Source organism: Hyaena hyaena, unplaced genomic scaffold, assembly GCF_003009895.1.
Source record: "Hyaena hyaena isolate Hyena2069 unplaced genomic scaffold, ASM300989v1 scaffold_434, whole genome shotgun sequence".
Lineage (NCBI taxonomy): Eukaryota > Metazoa > Chordata > Mammalia > Carnivora > Hyaenidae > Hyaena > Hyaena hyaena.
In genome coordinates this window covers 1435709-1458722 of record NW_024081069.1, presented here as the reverse complement: position 1 = coordinate 1458722, position 23014 = coordinate 1435709, and the positions used below count along the sequence as shown (strand labels likewise).

The 23014-nt window shown below is 42.4% G+C and overlaps 2 protein-coding genes across 2 annotated transcripts in view; both read left to right on the top strand.

Moving 5' to 3' along the window:
* The first annotated feature begins 287 nt into the window (after window positions 1–287).
* Window positions 288–458, top strand: LOC120245859 (40S ribosomal protein S29-like). Its single transcript, XM_039253018.1, has one exon. The coding sequence runs from the start codon at window positions 288–290 to the stop codon at window positions 456–458; it is 171 nt and encodes a 56-aa protein (XP_039108949.1).
* A 16937-nt stretch (window positions 459–17395) lies between these two features.
* OSBPL11 (oxysterol binding protein like 11) overlaps window positions 17396–23014 on the top strand; it is an 84732-nt gene continuing 79113 nt past the window's right edge. Inside the window, exon 1 of the mRNA XM_039253043.1 lies at window positions 17396–18301. Coding sequence (XP_039108974.1) covers window positions 18105–18301 — 197 coding nt within the window. The 5' untranslated portion in view covers window positions 17396–18104. The remainder of the gene's footprint in view (window positions 18302–23014) is intronic.

Sequence of the window (23014 nt, the reverse complement as noted above, 5' to 3'; positions counted from 1 at the left end):
TTGACTCATGTGATGGTATCAGGAGGTAGGGCCTTTGGGAGGTGATTAGGTCATGAGGGGATAGCCCTCATGAATGGGATTCATGTTCTTATAAAAGAGACCCCAGAGATCTCTCTTGACCCTTCTGCCAAATGAGGACACAGTGAGACAATGGTTGTGTTTATGAACCAGGAAGACACTGGATGCTGAACCTGCTGGTGCCTTGATCTTGGACTTCTAGGCTCAAGAAATAAATATTGTTTAAGCCATCCATGCTTCCCTTTCATTTTTGCATCTGAAAGAGCAAGATGGGTCATCAGCAGCTCTACTGGGGCCATCAGATGAAATTTGGCCAGGGTTCTCGTTCTTGCCTTATCTGCTCAAACTGGCACAGTCTGATCTGGAAAAATGGCCTCAACATGTGCTGCCAGTGTTTCCATCAGTATTCACAGGATATAGGCTTCATTAAGTTGGATTAAATGACCTTCCTTGAATGGATCATCCAAGATGCCTACCTTAACTGCAGATACCCAAGATAACCTACCTGAATGCCAACTCATTGAACATAAAATAAAATACTTAAATTATGACTGTTTTAAAGTGAAAATAAAAAGCCACCTAGTCTGTTATTTTATTAGAGCAGCCCAAATGGATTAAGATAGCTCTCATTGATATACTTGGGAAGAGGAGACACACGTGATGGAAATGTGATATATATATATTTTTTAAATGTTTTATTTATTTCTAGGAGAGAGATAGAGACAGCGTCAACAGGTGAGGGTCAGAGAGAGAGGGAGTCACAGACTGAAACAGGCTCCAGGCTCTGAGCTGGCTGTCAGCACAGAGCCCGACGCGGGGCTCGAACCCACGAACCGCGAGATCATGACCCAAGCGAAAGTCGGACGCTTAACCGACTAAGCCACCCAGGCGCCCCGTGATATATTTTTCCTGTGAAGGCTTTCACCTAAAGAGGAATCTCGTGACAAAGGGGAGAAATCGGGCCAAGTGGAAAAGCCTCTCAGAGCAATGCAGCACATGAAGCTGATGGCCCAGGCAGCATCCAGGAGGGCATGTCCCACCAAGTGATCACCAATGTGGTGGTTGGTTGGCTGTAAGTGTTGGTTTTGGAAGGTCATTGACTTAAAACAAGGCTCTCCAATTTTCTCCTCTCTGTGGCAGCTCTCTTACTGTGGTCATTTAATCATCAAAAAAACTGAAACCCTTACAAGGTCTGAGGTCAGATTTGTTTGGGGTCACATCTCCTTTAGGTTTTGTACCAACCCCATCTCTCACAGATTGGTGTTAATTCTCTGCCTAAAGCCCTAGAGGGATGAAGAATTTCCAGTATCTCCCTTATAGATTCATCTTAGGTTCCCCATACTTTCATAGTCAGGGATATACCCCAATATCTAAAGCTGAGCTTGATTTTCTTGGTTAAACTCTTTTTAAAAAAATTTTTTTAAATATTTGAGAGAGAGAGAGAGAGAGGAGAGAGCACATGCACAAGTAGGGGAGAGGCAGAGAGAGAGAGAACGAGAATTCCAAGCAAGCTCTGCAATGTCAGCACAGAGCCTGACATGGGGCTTGAACCCACAAACTGTGAGATCATGACCTGAGCCAAAATCAAGAGTCAGACGCCCAACCAACTGAGCCACCTAAGTGCCCCTCTTGGTTCAACTCTTAAAGACAAGGATGAGGACAGGAGTCAGCCACGATATTAGAGTTATGATATCATGGACTATGGAACTCAAGACCAGCATAGAAACTTCTGAGTATTGGACTAGACTAGAACTGTCTGCAGAGCTTCATATCTAGCAGGTTAGTAAGTGCATATTTAGTAATGGCTAGTTCTCCTGACTAGTCGCATAATTACAAAATTCTCTTACCTGAGAAAAAAGATTCCTAAGAAGTATCTTAAAACCATAGTGGGAGATCCATGTGTGTTTCAAACAACTACCAGCCCATACTTAAAGAAGATATCATTTCCTCCAATTTGCAGAAGAGAAAAGTTGTGGGAAAGGAGATAGCATGCTCAAAGCGGATTCAGCCAAAAAGATTTTAATCTACTTGCAACTGGGCACTCTAAGGTCCTCCCTTCTCATGTCTCTTCTCTCGCTTGATGGAGAAGAGCCCACAGCCTCTTGACTGTGTTCCAGTTGTCTGTCTCTCTTATCTGCAAACTGGCAGGGAGACTTGGGACAGCAGAGACTACACTGTTTCAGCTCACTCACTGACTTGTTGGATGAGTCTTTAAACTTAAGGCTGGTAGGGGACACCTGAGTGGCTCAGTCAGTTAAACATCTGACTTTGGCTCAGAACATGTAGTTTGTGGGTTTGAGCCCTGTATTCGGCTCTGTGCGGACAGCTCAGAGCCTGAAGTCTGCTTTGGATTCTGTATTTCCGTCTCTCTCTGCCCCTTTCCCACTCATGCTCTCTCTCTCAAAAGTAAATAAACATAATTTTTTTTTTTTTTAATTAAAGCTCATAGGCCATATGGTAAAGAAAAGCTGTAGCCATGAGATTTCAGCCAAATCTCTTACAACATCCTTTCAAAAGAAGTGGAGAAATACAAACAGGGTGAAAATGGAGATGATTCACCACATATGAATTCTGACTTACTGGATCCATGTGAATCCAGAGGCTGACTCTACTCCGACTCCGTCCTGGTTAAAATTTTGTCCATGACTTGAATAAGTACAACAGTGACAGTCTGATGAATCTACAGCCAACATGAAGCCAGAGAAGACAGTGAATAGAGGAGATATCAAAATCAGAATCCAAAGAGTGCTCAACAGGCTGGAGCAACAGGGAGAATCTGGCAAGATGGAAGTGAACAGGAAAAAAAAGTCAAGTACACAGGCATTAGGTGAGAAGATGGGCTTTTTGTAGCATCCATGTAAAGGACTTAAGATGAGGTTAATGTACAAGAACAGAGAGATGTGCTACAATGATTAAAGGCTATAATTATAGAAGCATAATGTCAACAGTAAGGGAGATGATTGACCTGATCTACTTTATACTGGTGTTGTCATATCCACAAATTTACTTATCAAGTTTTTGGCACACCCTGTAAGAAATATTTGTAAGAAAACAAATATTAGGTTATGTACAGGACAGTAAAAGTACTTGAATCACATCTTGAAAGGAATGCTCACAGGAGTTCAGAATTTTACCTAGAATCAAAAGTTTTTATCTTAAAAAATATTGATAGTGACATGATTTCTGTCTTGAAATACCTGGAGCTCTGAAATACAAATGTGGAAAGAAGTTGGGCCATTTGGCAGGAACATTTTGGAAGGAAGGCATCCCTCAGAGAATGATAGGATAGATGATGGCCAAGGCCCTTCCAGTTCAGAGAGGCTACAGCCTTGTCCCTTTGGCATGTCACAGGACTCCTATGTGTCTTATTTCCTCATGTAAAAAATTATGTCCAGGCAGGGCTTTGATATGCAAGCTCTTTTTTTGCTCTGATTAGACTGTGTTTTTATACCTCTTTTTCTTTGAATTTTCCCACAAGACTGGGCACAGATGGGAGTTAATACATTCTTGTTCCAAGGCTACCTACTTCCATTAAATGAGAGCAATGGAAAAAAGACACATGCTGCTCCAAGAAAGGCTATGTGAGGAGAGAGAACCTGCTGATAATGGTCAGGGGATAATTGTATCCCCCCAAATTTATAGTTTGAAGTCCAACACCCCCTACCCAGTACCTCAGAATGGGACTGTATTTGGAGATAGGATCTTAAAAGAAGTAAGTTAGAATAGGTCATATGAGTGGGCCTAATCTGATATGAATGGTGTCCTTATAAGAAGGGAAAATTAGGACACAGGCCCATGAAGACACAGAGAGAGGATGGCCATCTGCATCCAAGGAGGCCTCAGAAGAAACCAATCCTGGGGCGCCTGGGTGGCTCAATAGGTTAAGTGTCCCACTTCAGCTCAGGTCATGATCTCACGGTTCATGGGTTCGAGCCCCGTGTCGGGCTCTGTGCTGACAGCTAGCTCAGAGCCTGGAGCCTGTCTTCGGATTCTGTGTCTCCTTTTCTCCCTGACCCTCCCCTGCTCATGCTGTCTCTCTCTCTCTCTCTCTCTCTCTCTCTCAGAAATAAATAAAAAACATTAAGAAGAAGGAGAAGGAGAAGGAGAAGAAGAAGAAACCAATCCTGCCAACACTTTGATCTCAAACTTCTAGCCTCCAGAAATGTGAGAAAATCAATTTTTGTCATTCAAGCCACCTAGTCCATGGTACTTTGTTACAGCAGCCCTCGTTATCCTGTATCCCTGGTGTTTTCACATCTCCTTTGTTCTCTTCTACAACAGGGAGAATAGGAATGGAACGTTTTGTTTCCAAAAGTGCCAAGCTGTAAGGACACTGCTAGGATTTATACTTAGATCTCATCCATCCTATGCAGAAAGGTGAAGGTTTTTCTTTGGTTGCAGACTTCTGTTGCAACTGGAACAGACTCTATACCACAGATCCCAAACTGGTGACCCAAATGGGTTGAATAGGTTGAATCAAACATGCTTTATGTTGGTCCGCACATATTAAACATTTTTTATAAGTGGCAAATACTTAAAATTTGAGGGACTTTCACATTAAAGCCCATGATTCTGGATTCTCTTAGAAAATCAGAAGATTCCACTTTACTGGGCCTCCCTGGCAACAGTCTATTGGAGTGAAGTAGTGGTCTTCTCTTTAGATGGAACTTGTATTCTCCACTTCCTATAGTCCCCACCCAGACTCCTGAATTCATTTACCTGACCCCGTTCCCCATTTCCATCTGTGAGTCTGGTCAAGTAAAAAGGCCAACATCTGTTACTCTTCACCTTGCAAAGAGTCATCACAGAAGTTCCTCTCAATAGCAATTGACATGTAAGTGTGATATTTTCTTTGCCTTTTGTTCAACTAGCAAAGCTTATATCACATTCGGCTCTTTGGATCCTGATTAAAAGTTGAGCTGAAATTGGGAGCACGCTACCATAAGGCAGGGTTGTAGAAGCATGGAAAGCTCAGCCTTAGGAAAGACTGAAGACAGGAAATGAGAGGACTAGCTGACCTTGGCCTCTGACTAGCCTGACCAGATGCTCCAAGTAATTAGCACCCTGGCCTGCCAACAGTATTGGATTCACAAAGGGTAACTTAGGTTGCCAAGAACAATAAGACAATTGTTCTTGTTTCAAGCTATCCAGGATGGAAAGCACATAGAATCACACCTGGATGGTGGCGGACACTGTCTCTCTTGTGCTTCTATGAGATGAATTGATGCTATTGAGCTATAGTCTGCATGAAATGTCTTCTTCACCTATTCTCTTCCTAGAACATAGGAGAAATTGGTTTAAGATCGGATTAATTCTAAAACATTCTGAATGGTTCCAAAGAGCTGAAACAGGTTTTGTTGCAGTGAAAGAGCTACGAACAACTATAATAGCCATAAAAAGAAGAGCTTACAACAAAGCTAGCATTTCCTTAAAAGATGGAAGGAAGGAACCGAATGTCCCTTTATGCTATGTCCACTGTATTGAGCAACTTTACACAAGGCAGCATGGTTGTCCCATAGCACTGTAAAGATGGTAGCCATGATAGGAGGAAGAAAGGAAGAACTCAGAGAGAGTTCACCATTCCTCTTTCTGATAAAACAAGCGTCAGGAAATGGAGAAATACAAATAGGTCCCACAAAGATACATCACTTACTTCTCTTACAGTGATAAAGGGAAGATTTCCTTGCTGGATGTTTCTGTTTTTTATCTTATAGCTTGGGAGACATAGCAGTTGAGCTAGATGTCAACTTTCCACTTGAAATCCAACAATGTAAAAGGGAAATTAGTGCTTATGAACCTAATTCAGAGCAAAGCTGTACTTAGGTCCAGGTAGAAGTAATGCCATTCTACATTAAACAACCTAAATCTCATCATGTAATTTATTTCTTGATTAAAATCATTCAGTGGCTCTCTGCGTGCTTAGGAAAAAGTCCAAATTTCTACATCTGGCCTCTGATTATTGACTACCTACCTAGACTCATCTTCTATCATACACCTTACAAGCTCTGACAACTCTGGCTTTCTGTAAGTTCCTCTTGCATCTTTTCTGCTTCTTTTTTGGGCGTGTTCTTCCCTCTACCTAAAGTACTACTTCACTGCCTTCAGCTCTGTAAGACTTCAGCTTCAGCTTTTCTCAAGCAGGACTTCTCTTATTGCTACATTAGGTAAACAGCCTCCTACCCACTTATTTCTCCAAGGGCTCCATACTGCGTGTAACTTGACCTTCTCACACTTATTTTAAATTTCTTGTTACTATCCAGCTTCTTGTCTCTATGTGTAGGCTTTGAGAGCAGGGACTATGTCTTGGTTATGGTTGTATATTTTGCTATTAGCAGCACCTGGCATAGAATCCATGTGTAATAAGTATTTATTCAATGACTGCAGTAAAGGTTTTCATAGAAGTAAGAACACTTATGGGCTTTGAACATCTGAGACTATCTTAATCTCCTTTCCTCTGGGCAGACCTCATTTCAGCTCAGGATGATGGGGATTTTTCTTCATCCTAAATGCCTCTAGGAAAGGAGAAACCATAACTTTCTTGATAGTTCATCTTTGGGTTCTATATGTGTAACCTTTGGATAAATCTGACTTAATTCCGTTCTATTGTATAATCATACTTCTTTCTTATTTATCATGCATGTTACCAAATCTCTAGTTCTTTGCCAATAAACTTACTACAGAAAGTTACATTTTACATCCTTAATCACTTGATCTGGCCTCTCTGCTCCCTGCCCTAGCAGACTCAGTCAACTTCCAGGTTCTGCTTGGGCTACAAGCAGCTTGTTTTCAAGATGCTCTACTCTACCAGTTTGGTATTCAGAAAAATAAATTACCCTCCATGGAGCACTGGTAGCCAATGTGAGGGAAGAGCAGACGGTTTGATTGTCTGATTCTGTGTGAGTGACAATGTCACAAATGCCATTATCACAGTGGGCACTTGGGCTGCTGGGGCTGAGGACAAAAGGGTGGCAAGAGCAACCTCCCTACAAAGCCAGCCCAGAAAATAACATCCAGCTGGGGGCCCACTGAATGCAGAGTCCTGGCCTAAATGCCAGGGGAGATGCCAGGCCAAGGAAGGCAAAGGTATTTTGCCCTCTGAAAGTACCCTATCATTCCTTCATGCCACAGGCATTTACAGAGGTCTGCTCAGTGTCAGGCTAGATGTTAGGTGCCTGCCTGTCATCTAGTAATCTGTCCTCAAGGTGCACATAGCCCAGGGTGGGGTGGGAAGAGCTCTTTTTTTTTTTTTTAATTTTTTATGTTTATTTATTTTTGAGAGAGAGAGAGAGAGACAGAGTGTGAGCAAGGGAGGGGCAGAGAAAGAGGGAGACACAGAACTTGAAGTGGGCTCCAGGCTAGGCACTGTCAGCACAGAGTTTGAGGCAGGGCTTGAACCCATGAACTATGAGATCATGATCCCAGCCGAAATCCGACGCTTAACTGAGCCATGCAGGCATCCCTTTAGTTTTGTTTTAATGTTTATTCATTTTTGAGAGAGAGGGAGAGATCGAGCTCGAGCAGAGTAGGTGCAGAGAGGAGACACAGAATCTGAACCAGGCTCCAGGCTCTGAGCTATCAGCACAGAGCCCGATGCAGGGTTTGAACCCCCAAGTGGAGAAATCATGACCTGAACTGAAGTTAGACACTTAATCGACTGAACCACACAGGTGCCCCAGTACTTCTTAAATGAGAAATAATTCCTGTTCTTGTGTTATCAACAATTCACATTAAAGATGTTATGTAGGCGCTCCTGGGTGGCTCAGTTGCTTGGGCATCTGACTCTTGGTTTTGGCTCTGGTCATGGTCTTGCGGTGCGTGTGATCGAGCCCTGCATTGGGGCGCCTCCTTGGGATTCTTTCTCCTTCTCTCTGCTCTTCCCCCACTCTCTCTCTCTCAATATAAATAAATAAACATTTAAAAAAATGTTTTTTAAATGCCGACATAGTCCCACAGAGACATTAAGCACAGAATCCATAGAAGCAGATATTCAGCATCCTGGACAAAAAAGAAAAAAACAACTATAGAGAGCTCCTGAGGCAAAACCAATAGGCAACCCGCCTTCAAAGTAGGCCACTCCCAATTCCCTGTTGCTGTGGATCTGTCTTCAATGGCTGGTACCCCTGGTTCCCCTGGCTTCCTGTTACAAATGTTCTCCTACTTCACCACCCTAAGTTTCCTCTCACGGGTGGAAGAGAGATTGCACCAAGTCCTTTTGGACCAAGGTATGGCAGTGTAGCGTCTGTAGGATCCCCTTCTCCCAGGTAGCAAGGCATTCTCCCCTCCCCCCGCAAGGGGGCTAGTGCTGGGTTACCCAGTGACCAAACTGGGTGGCTGTTTAGCACACCAGTAAAACACCGCCCCTCCCAAATATTTTCAGTTTGATATAGGACATTTCAAAACAGTCTTTCATGGGGAAAATTCAAACTTTCTGGGGATCCTTTTCATTTGTTTCACAGGTTTGTATTTTTTAATTTGGAATTATATGGGAGAAACATCAACATCTTTTTAATGCTTAGGGCCTTAAAGGTGCAACTCCTTCCCAGAAGGAGTTTATGGACACATCTGAGGCCTCTGTCCTAAATCATCACCCAGAGGAATTATTCTCCTCTTGGGAGGAGTCTCATGCCCTGCAGAAACAGGGACACTTGGGAGAGATAAGACACTAAAACATGCACAATAAGGTGAATTTAATATGGATGGATTTCTTCATAAGGTTCCACTTGCTTTCTAGTGATATCCTGATCTATAAACTTTGTGGACACTATTCCTGGGAGATGTTTTATGTAAAAGGTGTTCTGTGGTCAAATAATGTTGGGAAATATTACACCTTCAATCTCTGTCATAAAGATTCATGATGTACATTAGCATATTAAATCTTCCAAGAAGTTGTTTAATAAAGGAGCTAGTGTGATTTTTTAAAAAATCAGTATTTTTCACATGTATCTAATCACAACAAGAAAATTTTTTTTTTTAATTTATTTCTAGGAGAGAGAGAGAGACAGCATGAGCAGGGGAGGGTCAGAGAGAGAGGGAGTCACAGACTCTGAAACAGGCTCCAGGCTCCGAGCTGGCAGTCAGCACAGAGCCCGACGCGGGGCTCGAACCCACGAACCGCGAGACCATGACCTAAGTGAAAGTCGGACGCTTAACCGACTAAGCCACCCAGGCGCCCCACAACAAGAAAAATTTTAAAGCAACTGACACTGACTAATACTCTGCAATATTGTGTAGAGCACAAATTGAAAAGTGCTACCCTTATATTTGCTGTCTTTTTGTGGTAGGATAGTGTTTTCCTTTTTTATTTACTTTTTATTTTTTTAAGTTTATTTATTTATTTTGAGAGAGATAGAGACAGCGCAAATGGGGGAGGAACAGAGAGAGAGAGAGAGAGAGAGAGAGAGAGAGAGAGAATCCCAAGCAGGCTCTGTGCTGCCTGATGTAGGTCTTGAACTCACAAAACTGAGAGATCATGACCTGAGTTGAAACCGAGAATCAGATGCTTAACTGACTGCCCCTCCCAGCCACCCCAGTGGGATTGGTATATGTCCTGGCAAGTAAATCACTGTTTTCCGGGGTGCCTGGGTGGCACAGTTGGTTAAGCATCTGACTCTTAATCTCAGGTCAGGTCATGATCTCACAGTTTGTGGATTTGAGCCTCACATGGGGCTCCATGCTGATGGTGTGTAGCCTGCTTGGGATTCTGTCTCTTCTCTCTGCCCCTACCCCACTTGTGTTTGCTTTTGTCTCTCTCTCTCTCAAAATAAAATTTAAAAAAAAACTACTGTTTCCCTGTCAACTGATTCATTTGATGGCAAAAATAAATTTGCAGGCTGACCCACATGAGTGACCCCAGAATTCATATCTGGGTGACATTGGCTTTTCTTTCCTTTCCTGTGGCATATTCACCACTTGGTGATGGGAAGGGTGTGTGGCTTTAGTGGCTGCTCATTTTTATGGGCTCCTGTCAGCAAAAGACCACCTGCACTAGCTAAAGGAGTCTAAAAATGGGCAAGATGAGCATGTCACATGGAAGGAACATGTGTTTTCATTTTATAATACAGTTTTAAGAGCTCATTGTACTGTCTACTGTGTATTTAAGTGAAATAGTTATAGGTTCAATAGAAATTCAAGGGAGAGAGGCAGAGAATGGGAGAAAAAAATCTCATTTTATCAAAAATATGAGCACAGCAGCTTCTCCATTTTCTCTCCCTTCTTCCCTCTTCCTCTCAAACAAAAGCACTGAGTGTGTCTATTTATTTTACTCCCACTACAAGCTGTGAGCTGGGCAGGGGAATGTGTCCAGTGAAATGCTTGCTCTCTGGGAGCCCTTAGCAGCATCACCCCCACTGGAGTGGGAAATTGCTGACGGGTTTCTGCCTGAGCTGGAATTGGCAGGGGGTTGGGGTTCCTGCTTAACTGAAATGTTCACCCCAGTAGCAGTAACATCTACTGTGCATGTGAATATTTTGTTCTCCCAGAATTTTTCTTCCTTTTCTTTCCTTCCCCCACTCTTTTTTTTTTTTTTTTTTTTTTTTAAATTGTGGATCCACAGCCTTATTTTTACAGTGCCTCTCCTGGGATCAGTACTGCTGTCCACTCCCCTGCTCCCTGTTCCCCTACCCCCAGTTTATTTGTGTCCTGTCCTCTTCATTCTGCTTTCATAGCAGCAGGCTCACAGAGAAAGCAGGTCTCGCTTCAGGGAAATAAGTCACCATTCCCTCTCCCGCAGGTCAGGGGTAGAATGAGAAAATGAAGATAGCCAGTTTGCCGCTGACTAGATGCCAGCACTGTGCTAAAACACTTTCTAAATATTTTCTTATTGCATCCTTTTTCCAACATACAGATGAGAAAACTGAGGCTCACCAAGGTAAGTCACTTGCCCACAGTCAAGCACACTATGGGGCAGAGCCAAGATTTGAAGGCTGATGCCAAAGGTCTTGTTCTTAGCCACTATAGTGAATTCACTCACGAATTCAACATATGCATTGGGCAGGGTTCAAGTAATGGGGATACAGCAATGGGAACAAAGAATTAAGTCTTTCCTTATGCCGCTTCCACTCCAGTGAGGAGACAGAAAACCCATGGCAAAGCTTGTAATGTCAGGTGCTATGAGGAAAATTAAAGCAGGGTAACAGGATCAAGAGTAGTGGGGAGAGGTGGCTCCTCTGTACGGAGGGAATGGTCAGGGAAGGTTCTGTGAGAAGCCACTGGAACAGGGATCACCCTACGCTCCTATATTTTCTCACTGACACCCACATGCTGGTATTCTAGCTAATGTTCTTAGGACTCTATATTTACATACCCTGACAGATCTCTCTTGAACAGGGTACTTTGGAAAACTCCCATTTCATTTGGGACACAAAGCTGGTATTCTTCCACAGAAACATGTTGGAATATGTCTTCAAAAATATGCTGGTTGACGTGTGTTCAGGGTTGTCCAAAAGAAAGGTGCTCTCACCAAACACAACCATTCATTTTACTTGGCAGGTGAACTTTATTCTCCTAATAACGATGGGTAACAGTTGCCAAGCACTTACCATGTAGTTTGTCAGACATGAGTCTAAGCGCTTTACATGTGTCATTTCATTTAATGCTGACAATCACTCCAAAGGGAGATTGTCCCACTTTGGACGCTATAACAAAATACCGTAGACTAGGCTGGCTTAAACAACAGAGATTAATTTTCTCACAGTTCTGGAGGGTAGAAGTCTAGCATCAAGGTGCTAACATGATTGACTTCTCTTGAGAATTCTCTTTCTGGCTTGTGGATGGCCTTCTTCTCCCTGTGTCCAACAGAGAGAAAGAGAGGGAAAGATGTGAGCTTTATGATTTCTCTTGTTATAAGGGCACTAATGTCATCATAGAGCCTATCAAAATCTAATTATCTCCCAAAGGCTCATCTCCAAATACCATCACATTGGGGATTAGGAATTAAATACACAAACTTTAGGGGAACACATTTCAATCCATAGCAGAGATGTCATTTAAAAAAATTTTTAAGTTTATTTATTTTGAGAAAGAGAGTGAGCAGGGGAGGGGCAGAGAAAGAGAGAGAGAGAGAGAGAGAGAGAGAAATTCCAAGCAGGCTCTGTGGTGAAAGCGCTGAGTCCGACATGGGGTTGGAACCCATGAATCAGAGATCATGACCTGAGCCAAAACTAAGAGTCAGATGCTTAACCGACTGAGCTGCCCAGGTGCACTCTAGAAGAGTTGTCATTATTACTACCATTTTACAAGTAAGGAAACAGGTACAAAGAGCTCAGGTAATTTGCCCAAGGTCACATTCAGTGGAATTAGTGTCCAGTGATTGTCATTCTGGTGCATATCCAAAAACTTTTTGTGAGGAAGAAGAAAATGATACAGTATTACCAGCCCTGAATTCAAAAAATGAACTCTAAAAGTGCTTAACAAAAAATACCAAAGTCCTACAATTTCTAATACAAGGAGCAAACCCTAAAGGGAAACTTCTTTAAAAAGCCCTGTATCCTGGCATATCATGGGTATAAAGCTTCTAAAACTGAATGTTAATCAAATGTCCTTTTTTCTTTTCTTTTTAATGATGCAATGGTTATCCTCGTACTTACTCTCTTGAGTTTTTTTTTTAATTTGAGAGAAACAGAGGGAGAATCCCAAGATTCTGAGAGCCTGGCACAGAGCTTGATCCCATGACCCTGGGATCATGACCTGAGAGGAAATGAGGAGTCTGACACTCAACTGATTGAGCCACCCAGGTGCCCCCAAATGTTCGTGATCACTGTGCTTTGCAGCTTCTTTCCATGTGGAGTGATGCTCTGATCCATCATCCAAGTAGAAAGCTGAGAAATGCACAATGATGTCTTCACAGAGATGAATATATTCTTCTTTGAAGGCTTTTAAAAAAGTGTGTTTCTTTATCTTTGTTCAAATCATATGCTCTTTTTCTCTTTAGACATTGAATGAAACAGACTCAATAAAAGTTTTTGCTTTAAGAAATCAAAATATCTGTCAATCAACTTTCCTGACTCTGGCTCATGAGTCTATGAACATCATGTAACCTTCTGGTAAAAAGCACATCCTGCTGAGTGCTTGCACAAAAAGTATACTCAAACTTGAACAGTCTGGACTGAATTTTTTATTATTAACACTTATCTTTCCATTTGCTATACATTTGCTATCTGTTGTGCATTTGGTTAGCATAAGCTAGTCCCCAAGTCTTATCACCATTGGGAGCAATGGTAAAATAGTCCCTGGGTCTCTACAGTTAAAATTTTTCCAGACTCCTTGTTGTCTCTTGCCTTGGATTGGTATGTTCCTCCTTTGCACCTGCCATTGATCCAATGAAGGCATACACTCAATACTTCTTTTCCTTGATTAGAGTGGATTAGCCTGGCTTGCTTTTACAGCTGGCTGACCTCATTGATTGTATAGAGATCTTTATCTTGATCAGTATTGGACTATAAAAGAATAATTCTAAATCCTATAGCAATTACCACACCATATTTTCTTGGACACAGAAGTTTGGAATTTATTCCAGAATAAAGGTCTTAGAGGGTTCTGAGTTTCGAAGGGGCACGATCAGAGTTCTCATCTGTGATGAGTAGAACAGACTGGTTTTGGAGAGGTCTTTAAGAATATTTCCTGCACTGTTGGAAATTCAGTCGACTTTCAGGGCTGTAGTCACCTCCACACACATACAGTTTGGATCCAATTACTGCCCTCTCCTTATTGCCATCACCCTAGTCCAATCCATTATCACTTCTCACTTCACTTCTTACAAAGCCTCCTAACGAGTCTCCCTGCTTCCTCTTTTTCTCCCACTAAAATCAATTCTCTACATGGTAACTAGAGAATTTATTTTTTTAAAAAATAACTTTATTTTCATATCATTCATGCATCCTAATTTCACCCATTTAAAGTAAACAACTAAGTAGATTTTAGTATATTCACAAGATTGCACAACCATTGCAAGTGTCTAGTTTTAAAACATTTTAATTACCCCTCAAAAACCCCCATATCTATTAGCACTAATTTCCCATTCCTCTTTCCTTCCAGCCCCTGGCAACCACTCATCTACTTCCTGCTTCTATAGATTTGCCGATTCTGGAAATTCATATAAATGAAATAATACAATATGTGGGTTTTTTTTTTTAATTTTTATTTATTTCTAGGAGAGAGCGTGAGCAGGGGAGGGTCAGAGAGAGAGGGAGACACAGACTCCGAAACAGGCTCCAGGCTCTGAGCTGGCAGTCAGCACAGAGCCCGACGCGGGGCTCGAACCCATGAACCGCAAGATCATGACCTAAGCGAAAGTTGGACACTTAGCCGACTAAGCCACCCAGGAGCCCCTACAATATGTGGTTTTTTTGTGGCTTGCTTCTTAGACTTAGTGTAATGCTTCCTCCAGAAGTGTGTAAGGTGTCAAGTTTCTTCTCCACGTCCCTCATCAAGATCAACAATTGATTATTGTCTATCTTTTTTATTATAGCCATCCTAGTGGTTGTGAATCACCTGTCTCATTGTGGTTTTGATCTGTGTTTCCTTGATAAATAATAATGTTGAGAATCTCTTAATGTACTTACTGACTTTTGGTATATCTTCTTTGAAGAAATATTTATCCAGTTCCTTTGCCCATTTTTAAATAGGGTTATTTATTTTTTAATTAATGAGTTGTGAGAGTGCTTAACATAATATAAATATAAGTTCCTTATCAGATACATGGTTTGTAAATATTTTTCTCCCATTTTCTGGCTTATTTTTTCACTTTTTCTTTTTTTTTTTAATGTTTTATTTATCTCAGCGAGAGAAGGAGAGACCGTGTGAGCAGGGCAGGATCAGAGAGAGAAGGAGACACAGAATCTGAAGCAGCCTCCAGGCTCTGAGCTGTCAGCACAAAGCCCGACGCAGGGCTCGAACCCACAAACCATGAGATCATGACCTGAGCCGAAGTTGGACGCTTAACTGACTGAGCCACCCAGGCGCCCCTCACTTTTTCTTTTAAAGTTTATTTTTATTTAGTTTGAGAGACAGAGAGGAAGTGGGAGAGGGACAGAGAGAGAGGGAGACAAAATCCCAAGCAGGCTCTGCACTGACAGTGCAGAGCCCTATGTGGGACTTGAACTCACAAACTGAGATCATGACTTGAACTGAAATCAAGAGTCAGACCAACTGAGCTACCCAGGCACCCCGCTTTTCTACTTTTTTGATGGTATAGTTTGTAGCACCAAAGTTTTCTAATTTTTATGAAGCTGAATCTATTTTTTTTCTTTTGTTGCTTATGCTTTGATGTCATATGTAAGAAGGCTTGCCTAACTCCAGGTAATGGAGATTTACCCCTATATTTTTCTTTCAGGAGTTCTATGGTTTCACCTCTCATATTTTTGTCTTTAATACATTTTGAATTAATTTTTGTGTATGATGTGAGGTAGGGGTCCAATTTCATTCCTTATATATCCAGTTGACTCAATGCTACTTGTTGAAAAGACTAGAGAGATCTTTTAAAAACATAGATCAGATCATAAACCTTCTCTGATTAAAACTTTCAATAAATTTCCATTGCACCTAACAATTAAATTCGAATTTCTCTGCCTACTTCTTAACTCTCATTTTTTGCCACTCTCTCTCTTGCTCCTCATGCTGCCAGGTCTCTCATTCCCCAGAAGGAAAAGTTTTCTTTTCACTTAGCTTCCTCAGGTTTCTTCATTTCTCACCTTAGATATCTTCTCGTAGATGACTTTTCTCAACCTTTCTTCTAAAACAGATTCTCTATCCCATCCCACTTATTTTTTATATCATTTTTTAATTTTCTTCATAGCTTTAAAAATTTTTTTTAATGTTTATTTTTGAGAGAGACAGACAGTGCAAGTAGGGGAGAGGCAGAGAGAGAAGGATACACAGAATCCAACGTAGATTCCAGGCTCTGAGCTGTCAGCACAGACTGTGATATCATGCCCTGACCCTAACGAAGTCAGGCGCCCAACCGACTGAGCCACCCAAGCGCCCCTTCATAGCTTTAATTATCTACGTATCTGCATTTATTTTACTACATTACTTTTTACTTTGAGTAATACTTCTTTGTATTTGCCTTCGTGTTTTGCATGTGACATACATTCAATTCACAAGTCATGTTGTTAGAAACTAGAATTTACAATTAGATGGGACATTAAAAATCACCTTCAAATACTCTTTCTTTACAGGTGCAAAAAACCAAAGTCTAACGAGTGTGAGTTGTCTGGGGTCAGAGAAAGAGTACCTAGCTTTGATTCTGAGAGCCATAGTTTCCACAGCAGTTTCCTTTTCATTTGCAACACTGATTTGCCCTACTCCAATGTCATGCATTTTTTGCAAAAATCACTAAAATGAAGAGTTTTGTTGTTGCTGTTTTAATGTTTGTTTATTTTGAGAGAGAGAGAGAGAGAGAGAGAGAGAGAGAGAGAGGGAGAGAATCCCAAGCAGGCTCCATACTGTTAGCAGACTCTAATATGGGTCTTAAACTCACCAACCTGGAGATCATGACCTGAACTGAAAGCAAGAGTCTGACCATTAACCAACTGAGCCACCCAGGAACCCCAAATAGAAGTTATTTTGCAATTTCTTATAAAAATGACATTCTTTTTCTTTTAAAAAAAATTTACTTCTGAGAGAGAGAGCGAGAGCGCGAGCTAGCAGGGGAGGGTCAGAGAGAGAGGGAGACACAGAATCTGAAACAGGCTCCGGGCTCTGAGCTGTCAGCACAGAGCCCAACGCGGCGATCGCGGCGATCGGCGATATAACCCAAGAACCAGGAGATCATGACCTGAGCCGAAGCGGACGCTTAACCGACTGAGCCAGCCAAGGGCCCCGACATTATTTTTCTAAACGTTCTTTCTTTAAATAAAAAAAAAAATTTTTATGTTTATTTTTGAGAGACAGAGCATGAGTCTGGGAGGGGCAGGGAGAGAGAGGGAGACACAGAATCCGAAGCAAGCTCCAGGCTCTGAGCTGTGAGCACAGAGCCCGATGAGGGGCTCAAACCCACAAACCGTGAAATCATGACCTGAGCCGAAGTCGACGCTTATCCGACTGAGTCACTCAGGCGCCCTTAAACCTTTCTAAAATGCCTAGAATGGGCCCTCCAATGGAGGGATGGGATCTGGTTAGGAAGGCCAGAAGTCACACAACTGCACTAAGTCGGATTTTGCTTCTCCCTTCTTGGGCGTCCCTCCTCCCTGCCTTTCCCTCCTTCCGGGTCAACCGGCCCAGCACCGCTACCTCGAGGCTCCGCCCCCTTCAGGGCCGCGTGCCCTGCGCCAAGATGGCGCCAGGCGCTTCGGCTTCGGGGGAAGTGAGCTCACACTACTCCGGAAGGGAAGGCGGGGAAAGAGCAGGCGGGTGGGTGACCCCGCCGTGGGGCTGTGGGTGGGGCGGCGCCCGCGGTTGTGGTATTCACGCTCGGGGCTGGGGAGAGGGCGAGCGACCCGTGGGTCTTGGGAGCCCAGTCGACGGTCCAGGGCCCGGGACGTTGGAAGAAGTCGCCCCGAGCGGCTCGCCACTGGCGGGAGGAGAGGCGGCCCTGGGAGCCGGCGTCCCGCCCCCGGCGGCCTCCTTCCCCAGCCCTCCTCCCGGGCTGCGCGCGGGCGGTCCCAGCTCTGTCACGGGGGCTGCGGCGGGAACCGTCGAGCGGGCTGGACGGAACCCTCCGCCAGAGGACCCGCCGGAGGAGCAGAGGGAGCGCGGCGGGCCAGTCCGTCCGCTCAGAGGTCAGGCCTCGGGTCGCGGTCCGTGGTCCTCTGCCCTTCGCCCAGCCCTCTTGCCTAGAGTCCTCGACCTCCCCACGCTGCTTCAGCTTCTCCTTTGAGTAAACCACCAAAGCCTCTGGCAGGGTGATTCTTCCCTCCTTGCTTTTGCCGGGAAGGAGATATATATTTAGAGGATCTCTGTCCTCGTTGCTACCCCTGCCCTCTTCAAAGTTTTCCTTTGGTAGGAATGCTTGTATTCCTTCCCTGGACCATTTGATGGTTCCCACCTAGCCGCGGCCTGATTTGGCAACTGGAATCACCTTCAGATCAAATCTTCCAAATTCGCGTCTACAAAACTACTCTGCAGAGTTCTCTCCGGCTCAAGAAGGGCAGATGGACTTCGGAGTTAAGATGCAGGGGAGCGAACCAGTGTCGACAATGAAAGTCTCAGAGAGTGAAGGAAAGCTGGAGGGCCTGGCCACAGCGGTGACCCCGAACAAGAACAGCAGCAACAGCAGCTGTGGGGGTGGAATCAGCAGCAGCAGCAGCAGCAGCAGCCGCGGTGGCAGTGCCAAAGGCTGGCAGTACAGGTATGGCCCTTTCCTCAAGGCGATTTCCTCAGGTGGGGGTGAGTGTGCTGGAGTCTGTCTTTCAGCGGTTGTTGGAAGGTAAAGTTACCTAGTGACTTCCAGAAGCAACTAATACATCTCATTTGCACCTGGGATCTCATCTCTCATAAGCAAGATTTCATTCATTCATTCGTCCATTCAACAGGTATTTATCGAAGGCTTTTTGGAGAATCCATAAATGTATCCCTGAACTCCCTCTGCATCCCTAGAGTTCATTCCTCCTCTGATTTAATTGTGAACTCATTTCTGTTCTTGCCTGTGTTGTAATTTGTTTATGGGCCTGCCTCCTCTGCTTGGCTGTGAAGGCAGGAACTGCTTAACTCAGCTCTCTCCGGAGGCTAGGAAATGCTAGGTGCTCAAAACATATTTGTCAAGTGATTGAATGGAATCATTGAATAAGAAGAGATTCTTGGGGCCCCTGGGTGGCTCAGTCTGTTGAGTCTCTGACTTCAGCTCAGGTCCGGATCTTGAGTTTTGTGGGTTTGAGCCCTGCATGGGGCTCTGTGCTGACAGCTCAGAGCCTGGAGCCTGCTTCTGGGTCTCCCTGTCTCTCTCTCTCTCTGCCTCTCCCTGTTTGTGCGCTCTCTCTTAAAAATAAATAAACATTAAAAAAAAAAAAAAGAAAAAGATTTTTGCCCTCATGGTGTTTGTGACTTAGAAGGGGAAATACACGTAAATAATTTGAACACAGGGGCACAGGTACAGATGCTGGTGCCTCTGTTACTCTAAACTAGTGAGTCTGGAGACGGTTCAGTTGGAGCTGGTCAGGCCATTTACAAGGTCTGTCTTGATGAGATATTCTATATTTGTTAATTTTCTTTTTTTTTTATTATTTTTTTAATGTTTTATTTATTTCTAGGAGAGAGAGAGAGAGAGAGAGACAGCGTGAGCAGGGGAGGGTCAGAGAGAGAGGGAGATACAGACTCTGAAATAGGCTCCAGGCTCTGAGCTGGCAGTCAGCACAGAGCCCTACGCGGGGCTCGAACCCACTAACTGCGAGATCATGACCTAAGCGAAAGTCTGACGCTTAACCGACTAAGCCACCCAGGCGCCCCTATATTTGTTAATTTTCATTAATATGAAGGATAAATGTAAGGAGCAGGAAGAGGGTGCTGGAGAAGCAATGGTAGTTTTGTTTTTGCTATTGATAAGTATAGGGGGATATAACGAGAATCTTTTTAATTGAGATATATTTGATGTGTAACATTTGATTCAGGCATACAACACAATGATTCCGTGTTTGTACATGTTTTGGAAATGATGACAATAAATCTAGTGAACATCCACCACCATACATAGTTACAGTGTTTTTTTATTGTGATGAGAGCTTTTAAGATTTCTCTCTTAACAACTTTAAAATACACGAAATGAGGGGCGCCTGGGTGGCTTAGTCGGTTAAGCGTCCGACTTTCGCTTGGGTCATGATCTCACGGTTCGTGGGTTCGAGCCCCGCGTCGGGCTCTGTGCTGACTGCCAGTTCAGAGCCCGGAGCCTGTTTCAGTCTGTGACTTCCTGTCTCTCTGACCCTCCCCTGCTCATGCTGTCTCTCTCTCTCCTAAAAATAAATAAAAAACATAAAAAAATAAAAAATAAAATACACAAAATGTTATCATAAAATTATAGTCACCATGCTGTACATTACATCCCTGGGACTTATGTTGTAACTGGAAGCTTATACCTCTTGGCCTCCTTCACCCAGTTCACAGTCCACGCCTCCACCCCACACCCCCCTTTGGCAAACCACTGGTCTGTCTCTCTATCTATGAGTTCACTTTTATTTTGTTTTTTATTGTTTTTTTTTTGATTCTGTGTATAAGTGGGATCAGAATATTTGTTGGTCTTTGTTTAACTTCACTTAATGCTACCCCCCTCAGTCCATCCATGTTTTTGCAAATGGCAAGATTTCCTTTTTTTTGGGGTGGCTAAGCAATATTCCATTTTATATACGACATTTTCTTTATTTGTCCATCCCTTGATGCACACTTAGGGTGCTTTCGTGTCTTGGCTAATTGTAAATAATACATTGAACATAGGGGTGCAGATAATCTTTTCAAGTTAATGTTTTCTTTTCTTTCTTTCTTTTTTTAATCTTTATTTTTGAGAAAAAGAGACAAGAGCATGAGCAGGGGAGGCGCAGTGAGAGAGGGAGACACAGATTCTGAAGCAGACTCCAGGCTCAACTGTCAGCACAGAGCCCAGGCGGGCCACAAACCCATGAACCTCCAGATCATGACCTGAGCCCAAGTCGGACTCTTAACCGACTGAGCCACCCAGACATTCCCCCCCCACCTTTATTCTTCCGATAAATACCCAGAAATAGAATTGTTCGATCACCAGAATCTTAAGAAAAATGAATTCAGGCTCTTCCATTATATTGCAGCTTAAGAAATTAATTCTTAAATTTTGGATAACTGACTCCCTGTGTACTTAATTCTAGTCCTTTTTAGCCCTTATGTTGTTTGTAGTTGTGAAATTTGTGTGAAACTTGAAAGGGATTAAATCCAAGATTTTGTGGGTTGCCCAGGTGGCTCAGTTGGCTAAATGTCCAACTCTGGATTTTAGCTTGGGTCATGATCTCACTTTTCTTGAGTTCGAGCCCTGAGTCAGACTCTGTGCTGCTTGGGATTCTCCCTGTCTTTCTGCCCCTTCCCCACTCTTGCTGTCTCTCTCTTTCAAAATAAATAAATAAAAAAAAAGAAAACAAAATAAATTTAAAAAAACCTTAAAGCTAAGATCTGTGTGAAGGATATATACTTATATACAATATATATATAATATCCATATATGTGAAATATGCATGACTGTATTAGGATACAGAAATGAAGTGTAGAAAGTTATAACTTTGGTAAGTCATTTTGGGACAGAAAAGTATATTTAGTTACTGTGAGATGTTTAGGTTTATTTTTTTGGAATCAGCATGATCTTTTTTTTTTTTTTTTTTTTTGGTGGCTAAAGACTAACCATGTAAGATTATCAGTTACTTGGCAAGGATATTTTGATATGACTTAAGGAAACAAAATAAAGTAATATTCCAAGTCAGAAGTCTGTCTTCTGATATCCTCAACTTTTTGAAACCCAGTCTCAATTGAATTAAAAAGTGAAACAGAATTTTAACCCTGGAGAGAGTTGTCATAAAGCCATGCACTTTACTCCTGTACTTTGATTCAGAACCGTATTATCCTTTGTTTAGTGTATTATTTAACGGTTACATAATTTTCTAACTAGAATCTATTGGAAGCACATGTGAAAAAGGTTATCACGGTAAATGTACCAGAGAAAATGGCAACTGATAAATGTAGGACAGTCCAAGAAAATTTGAAAAATTAATATGCAGACTCAGCTATATTACTTCTGAGTACAGTAATCAGTTACAATGGCCTTAAGTCATCTAGGAAAGCACAGTGTGTTTAAGAACAATTTCAAAGAAAATAGCTGAAAGAAAAGATGCTTAAATATTTGGAAAGTGCAGTTATGTGAAACTCTTCCCCAAGGGTGCATATAGATAATGTGTTACTGCATTTCCATACTGACATATTTTTATTTTAATGTAGCTTGTCCAAGGCTTATCCTTCAGCCTAGCTCTCAGTCTAATTTGTCCCTTTGTCCTCTAAGACATTGATCAGGCAGTTTTCTCCATTGCCCTGGGTTGCTCTCTCTTCCTGGCTGCTTCCCCTGAGACTCAAAGTTTCTAGACTTTGAAAACAACAACTATAATAAAACCCAGCCTAATTCTTTCCTTTTAAAAGTCATTAACACTCAGCTGCCTCCATTTCTTTAATCCTCATTTATTGCTAAACCCGTGATAGTTGGCTCTGTCCTCACCAAGGATATGAGCGTAAAAATGATGAATATTTTTAGATTCTTATTCCCATTAGTTTCTCTGTAATCGTATTAGTTACAATTCTTTTCTTGCCTTTTTTTTTTTTTTTTTTTTTAAAGATTTTACTTTTGGGGCACCTGGGTGGCTCAGTTGGTTAAGCGTCCGACTTCGGCTCAGGTCATGATCTCACCACTCGTGGGTTTGAGCCCCGCATTGGGCCTTGTGCTGACAGCTCAGAGCCTTCTGATCCTGTGTCTTCCTCTCTCTCTGCCCCTCCCCCACTCGCACTCTATCTCTCTCTCAAAAATGAATAAATGTTAAAAAATATATATACATATTTTAAAAAAGATTTTACTTTTAAGTAATCTCTACACTCACCGTGGGGCTTGAACTCGCAACTCTGAGATTGAGAGTTTCATGCTCTTTGAGTCAGCCAGATGCCCCTCTTTTCTTGAATTTTTTATATTTCTCTTTTATGCTCTGAATGGTTTTTTTTTTTGTTTCTTTGGTTGGCCCTTTTCCTTAAAAAGATGGTGTTATGTTCCATCATCTTCCTTCCTTAAGCTGCATGTTTTCTGTTTGTTATCTCATTCTCTTCCATGGCTTTGGCTATTTCTATAACTTGGGAGGCAATACATTCAACTGCCTACCTGTAATTTGCTACTATTACATTTTAAAAATGGAGCTATTTGGTTATGGCTTACTGAGTAGTTGAAATTCAGTTGAAATTAAGACCCTGTGATTCAGACCCTGGACTTTGGCTTTACAAACTTAGAAAGTTAATTAGCATAATGTTTTTGAGGTTTATAAATGCTATAACATATCATTATTTCATTCTTTATGGCTGAATAATA

What these genes read in the sequence shown, in the direction of transcription:
- LOC120245859 (XM_039253018.1), top strand. Translation starts at nt 288, where the DNA reads ATGGGTCATCAGCAGCTCTACTGGGGCCATCAGATGAAATTTGGCCAG.